General features: G+C 33.5%; 1 protein-coding gene across 1 annotated transcript; it reads left to right on the forward strand.

Annotated features, from left to right (window-relative positions):
• Positions 1-2,559: 2,559 nt before the first annotated feature.
• Positions 2,560-6,517, forward strand: LOC112802109 (probable lactoylglutathione lyase, chloroplastic). The gene is made up of 9 exons (XM_025845156.2): positions 2,560-3,582; positions 3,895-4,093; positions 4,196-4,320; positions 4,434-4,498; positions 4,673-4,888; positions 4,982-5,029; positions 5,618-5,725; positions 6,075-6,215; positions 6,311-6,517. Exons 1-9 carry the CDS (start codon positions 2,856-2,858, stop codon positions 6,350-6,352), a joined length of 1,671 nt encoding a protein of 556 aa, XP_025700941.1. The 5' UTR covers positions 2,560-2,855; the 3' UTR covers positions 6,353-6,517.
• The last annotated feature ends 288 nt before the right edge of the window (positions 6,518-6,805 follow it).

Below are 6,805 nucleotides of genomic sequence, written 5' to 3' on the forward strand. Positions count from 1 at the left end.
CAAATTAATCCCTGAAAGATAAACTGTTAGTCAAATTCGTCCTTCCGTGAATCGGATGATGACATGTCACGTTAAGTGCCACGTGGCATGATGACGTGACACACCACATAGCAGGTCAGTAATACGTGGCACGCCACGTGACAGGTCATGCCACGTGTCATTTGACATATAAAAAAGTTTTTTATTTAGTCAAAATAGTCCTTGAAAGTCCATACGTAAGTCATTTTTATCCTTCAAATTTTAAAAATTAGACAAACTAATCCTTATATAATTTTTTTATAATATTAAATTTATAATATTTTTTTATACTACTAATTTTAATAATATTTTTTAAACCTTAATAAACAAAATTCTCTTTACATAAAATAATAAAAATAATTAAATTTTTATAAAGTTATTTTGTCATTTGTATTTTAAAATTTTACATTTTTAAATTATAATTTTTTATGTAAATTTTTTTATTTAAATGAGTTTATCAAATTATTATTCATTATATATTTAAAATTTTAATATTTTAAATTTTATTAAATAATATAGTAATTATTTTAAATTTTAAATCTTTTAAATTTTTTTAAAATTATAATTTTTATTATTATTTAATTTATATAATAAAACTCAATAATTGAAAAACTGGTTATAGAATCACTTTTGAATCTTAATATTCTAATATATTTTTTCAATATTTCATTTAAAACAAAAAGAATTTTATTTTAATACGAAGCATATCTATTTATATAATGTACTAGTGCGGAGTAGCCTGTGTTATGCATAGGTATAATGTTTCCTATTTCATTTTATCTCATTGATTTGTGAAATTAAAAGAAAAATTATATAATCTATCTCAAACATATGAAACACACAAAAATTTATTATGATGTTTGCACGTATTACGCTTAAGAAGCAATTCATTTATAATAATAATAATAATAATAATAATAATAATAATCCAACAAATTTTCAATATTTTGTAAAGTTTGGAATTGAAACAAAATTCGTGGATCTTCTTGAATTTTGACTTTAAGTATCACTACCATTACCTCCTATATATAAGTAATACCGTAATGAAAAAAAAAGATGTAGTAGAAAAAAAATAGTGGTATAACTTTGTTTAGGTTAACATACATAAATTTTTATTTTGAGCATATAACTTTGTTTAGGTTAATAAATACATACATTTCAATTTTGAGTATATATATATTCCAGCAAAATATAGTAATGTAACAAAAAAGGTTTTAGAATAGAAAAGAATAAGAGAGATTTTGAGAAGAATTAAATGAGAGAGATAATTTTATGAAGAAAAAATAAAAAAATTATATAAGGATTAGTTTGACTAATTTTTAAAATTTGAGGGATGAAAATGATTTACGTCTGAACTTTTAAGGACTATTTTGACTAATAGAAAACCTTTTTATATGTCAAGTGACACGTGGCACTGTCACGTGGTGTGCCACGTGTCACTGACCTGCCACGTGGTGTGTCACGTTATCATGCCATATGGCACTTAACGTGACACGTCATCATCCAATTGACGGAAGGACTAGTTTGACTAACAGTTTATCTTTCAAGAACTAATTTGATTAAAAAAATCATTCAGGGACGAAAATGAAGATCGCGTGATCTTTCAGGGACGAATTTGAACATTAACCCATAATTTTATTTTGGTATAGTTTTCTTTCTTCCTTTTTTTTTCATTCAATCAAAAAAAAATTTCTTCTATTTTTTTCATTCATTTTTTCTTCATCCAAATAATAAATAAAAAAATTAAGTTTTTTTTGTTTATTTTCTTTTCTCTCATTTTCTTTCCACCTATTTTCTTTTCTCTTATTTTTTATTTTGCTTCCAAACAATGCCTTACGAAAAACATCATTTTGTTCCACTACTTCTGTTGTCTTTATTATTGCACTGCATCTTATTTTGTTCCTTTATTTTTCTTGATGATGCCTAGTGTCCAATTTACTTTTTCTTCCTTCATCATACGATGATTTGCATAACCTTCTCTCTTCGTATCATGATTATGATTTATCTCATCATTTACATTGGACTGAAACTTTGATGTTAGAATGGTTGCTGATGCTATACAATGTGTTCTTTTATTTTGGGTATGTATCCCTAATAAACTCGTTAACATACTTTTAACTTTTAACCCAATAAAAAAGCTATCATATACTAAAATTAATTCTAGAATAACAAAACTAATTTGATACCAAAAGAATTAGATTTATATGATAAAATTAACTAAATATTAATATATGGGATTAGTTTTCTCAAACCAAATCAACGTTCTTAAATATGGAACACAAATATTTGATAAAATAGATTAAATTATTTTATTTTATATATTTTACATTTCTTAATTAATTATTGTTTTGAACAACTGTAATATTAGTGATAATAAATATATAATTATAAATGTCATATAGATCAAATTATAAACGTTAATTTAAATAATATAATTTAGGTTTACGTTGCCATTTAAATATTTAATACATAAGTGGTAATTAGTTAATTATTATTATTATTATTATTGAGATAAAATAGCGATTTTGGGAATGACATGGTGGTACTCTGAACTCACACCCGTTACTCGCATCCTCTTTTTTATTTTCGCGCGCTTTTTCTTCAACCTCCGTTCCTTTCCGATTCTCTTTCTCTCACCTTTTTCTCTGCAATTTCCTCTGAAATCACCGGTCGCCGTCGACGTCCGCTAGCAACAACAACTGCGGCGTCGCGGCGGTGCCGGCGGCGGCAACTTCACAATCCACAATAATGTATCTTCCACAACAATCATCATAACCGTCCCTTCTTTCTCACTCCATCAAGAAACAAAGAAAAAGAATGAAACCCTAAGAGAGAGAATGCCGATGCAGGAAGAGGAGCGAGTATTGGAGATCAACTTGATCTCCGCACAGGGACTCCAACCACCTTCTTCTCCGCTTCGGAAGCTCCAAACCTACGCTCTCACGTGGATCGATCCCTCAACCAAGCTCCGAACCAGACTCGATAGTCTTGGCGGTCAAAACCCTACTTGGAACGACAAGTTCCTCTTCCGCGTCACGCCGGAGTTTCTCTCCGGCGACACTTCCGCCGTCTCTGTTGCCATTTACGCCGTTGGAACATTCCGCGATCACCTCATCGGCACCGTCACTTTCTTCATCGGGAACGTCCTCTCTGGCGGCGCCGGAGTGCCTTGCTTCAGCGCGTTTCAGATTCGCCGTCCCTCCGGGAGGTTCCACGGCGTCATGAACATCGGAGCCATGGTTGCCGACGTCTCGGATTTTCCGGCGCTGCATAAGATATCGGCGATAGGGTACAGAGACCTGATGGGGATGAAGATGAAGGAGCAGAGGAAGAAAAAGAAGAATAAGAAGGCGCCGGAGGAGGAACTTTCGAGCGATTCTTGCGAGAATTCTTGTGCGGATTCGGTGGAGGAGGCGGATTCATCCTCCTCTTCGTCGTCGCTGTCTCCGAGTGCGACGGGGGCTGGGGCGGTGTTGAAGGAGTGGAACGGGGTGAGGGAATTGGCAGGAAACAAAGGACTTGCCGCTTCTGGATTCTTGTGCTGCTTCATGGTTGCCCCGAGAAGTATCCAACTGAACTAACTTGCTATATTTGCATTTTGCAATAATAATATCGTAATTCTGAGATTTCATGATTGGCTAAGTAATGCTGTGTCTCATTTCATTTGATGAACGAATTTTTCTTTCCATTTTATTGTTATTATTTGTGGGATTTACTTAAAAAGCATGCTAAATGGAAAGTTTTTAAGTATTTGACGTATACAATGTATTGAAATTTTCAAAAGCCCTTCTTTTCGATGCGAGTTTTTCTTAGCAAGATCCTAACGTATATTAGACGAATAATATATTTTTTTTCCTGGGTTGATATATTATGCAGCTGTTCCAGAGCACCATAGTTTTTGCACGAAACCAAGGAGGTTATTGAGGAAAGATGGTAACTCAATGCGAGAGATTGCATCTGAGGACTTGTCTCAAGGTGGTGCCACAGAGGAAAACGTGATGGATTGGGTCAAGCATGACAACCGAAGAATGCTTCATGTTGTATATCGTGTTGGGGACTTGGAAAGGACCATAAAGTATGTTGTAAACCTAAGTTGATTGCACTACAGAGTAGCATTGTATTTATGGATACTGGTATAATATTTCATATGGGAAAACAATCTTCTTGGTGATTTCAGATTTTATACAGAGTGCTTGGGGATGTCGGTTCTCAGAATTCGTGACTTGCCGGAGCTTAGATGTGCTAATGCCTTTCTTGGCTATGGACCTGAAGATGAAAGCTTTGTTATTGAACTGACATACAGTAAGACTCATGGCTTTTTGGCCGAGTTTTACTTTCTGAAGCCAATTCTAGTTACATGCTTCATCAGTTGATAACCTTCTGTTAGTGCTCATATTCCTTGGTTTCTGTTTCAGATTATGGGATTGATGAGTATGACATTGGAAATGGATTTGGCCATTTTGGTGTTTCTTTTGGTGATGTAAGTTTGCCTAACTTTTGTGTCAACTACCATGTGCTGTGATTTTTATAAACATCTTTGCCCTCCCAATCTGTATTCTCTTGGAAATGGAGATTGTTTTGATTAATAATTTGATTATCCTCTCTATTGTCTTTTGGCCAATCTATATGATGATGTCATCTCATTTGTTACTAGATTTCAAGCATAGTGGACATTGTAAGAGATAATAAGGATGGAAAAATAATTAGAGAGCCCGGTCCTGTCGAAGGAGGATGCTCCATAATTGCATTCATTGAAGATCCTGATGGTTATAAATTTGAACTTCTAGAAAGGGTTCTCTCTCATGAACCTTTGTGCCGAGTAATGCTTCGAGTGGGTGATCTTAATCGATCCATCGGATTTTATGAGAAGGTAGGGGTCAATGCAATTTCATGTTGGTTTATAGTCTTCTATCATATTTTCTTTTTGGATCAATTACTTATATATGTTATTGCTTGCCATTAGGCTTGTGGTATGCAGCTACTTTATACACGAGATAATCCAGAATGCCAGGTACCATGCATTCTTTAGATTATAATTTTGGCATTGAGATCCTTTTTTCATAATTAGTACGCCAAGTACTCAAAACTGGGGTAATTAATGTTTAGAGTTTATACCAACTATGGGGCTTTTAATGCCTTACCATATAATATGGAAGAATTAAGCTTGAGCAATAGAGATACAAGATACTAAAGTTAAACTGTGTCTTCTCTAGAACATTTTATTTGTGGTTTAATTGCTTTTAGATGATAATGCAACTTTTTTTTGTTCGCTGTTGTCCTTCAAAATTACCTGTAAAAGATAGGATGACAAGGTCAGTAAAGTAATCTGCCGGTGAGTTCTCACCTAACAGGAGAGCAACTTGCATTGAGAATATTTTATCTTCCTTTATTATGATGAATATGTACCCCTGTCATCACGCTTTTAAGTTTTAAGTTTTAATTTAATAATAATCTTTGTTTTGTCTTGGTGAGAAAGATTAACTTATTATGCTTTTGAATGCTAAGCTGTTCTAAGGTTCAATCTTGCTCTTGAATCAACCTGTTCTGTGTTTGCTTCACTCTGATATTTAAATGGCTTCTCTTCTTCCCTTTTTGGCAGTATACCATAGCAATCATGGGTTATGGCCCAGAAGATGAAAATGCTGTTCTGGAGTTGACATACAACTACGGAGTCACAGAATATGATAAAGGAGATGGTTATGCCCAGGTAGACATAAGCTCCCATTCTTTCTGATTATTGATATTGTTAGTCTTCTGAAGATTTCATTGCTGCAGTTATTATGAAAGGCTTTTTCTTTTTTGAATAAATGACTGGAAGTAGAGCTTGTATGTGAGGAGTCATAATTCTTTATAGGCATGATCTATCATAGTGCATATAAATGTTTATTTGACATCTCTAAGTTTGTGGGGTTTTCAATAGAAGTGCAAACTTCTCTTGTACAAGTCTCTTGGTTTTTTCCCACTAAAATGCTTGCTAACTTGTGTTTGATTCTCTATTAAAAGTTTTATGTCTGTTAATTTCTCTGATACATTTCTCATATATCTGTTCTTGACAGATTGCAATAGGCACAGATGATGTGTACAGAACTGCAGAAGCAATCAAACTTGCTGGTGGAAAGATCACCCGGGAACCTGGACCGGTACCCGGCATCGGAACGAAAATAACTGCATGCTTGGACCCTGATGGTTGGAAAACGGTATGGTTCTCTGTCTCTAGACTTTAAGCAGCACTTCTGGAAATTATGCATTTCTAACTAACTAGGTTTTTGCCTGCCTTGACTCTAATGTACAGGTTTTTGTGGATAATGTCGATTTCCTTAGGGAGTTGGAGTAAATTTTGACATAGTATTTTAATATTGAAGCTGCTTGCGTCAGAGAATATGCCATCTTCAAATCCATTTTTTTTAGATGATTGAATAATACAACAAATGTGTTCAGCTCTGTAAATGAATCATACTTGCTGATTTTGGCAATAGTCACGAAGTAACAGCTTTTCTCATGTGTTATTATTCTTATCCTTTCAAAAATGTCAAAGCACATCTATACTCTACCAATTTCTAAGATTTCTAAAGAAAAATCTAGATCATTGAATAAAATCTTGCATAGTTGCATTGCTGTAAATCAACCACCTTGACTTATTAATTATTATTCAAAGACAAGATTACATATAAATAGGGTGGCTAAAAAGAAAAATTACAAATTAAATGTCTAATAAGGGCGGGTACAACGTAAAACTCTCATTACAGATCTTCAAGAATACTATGACTAAGCTAAAATAATTATTTTG

The sequence above is a fragment of the Arachis hypogaea genome, chromosome 5 (genome assembly GCF_003086295.3).
Source record: "Arachis hypogaea cultivar Tifrunner chromosome 5, arahy.Tifrunner.gnm2.J5K5, whole genome shotgun sequence".
NCBI lineage: Eukaryota > Viridiplantae > Streptophyta > Magnoliopsida > Fabales > Fabaceae > Arachis > Arachis hypogaea.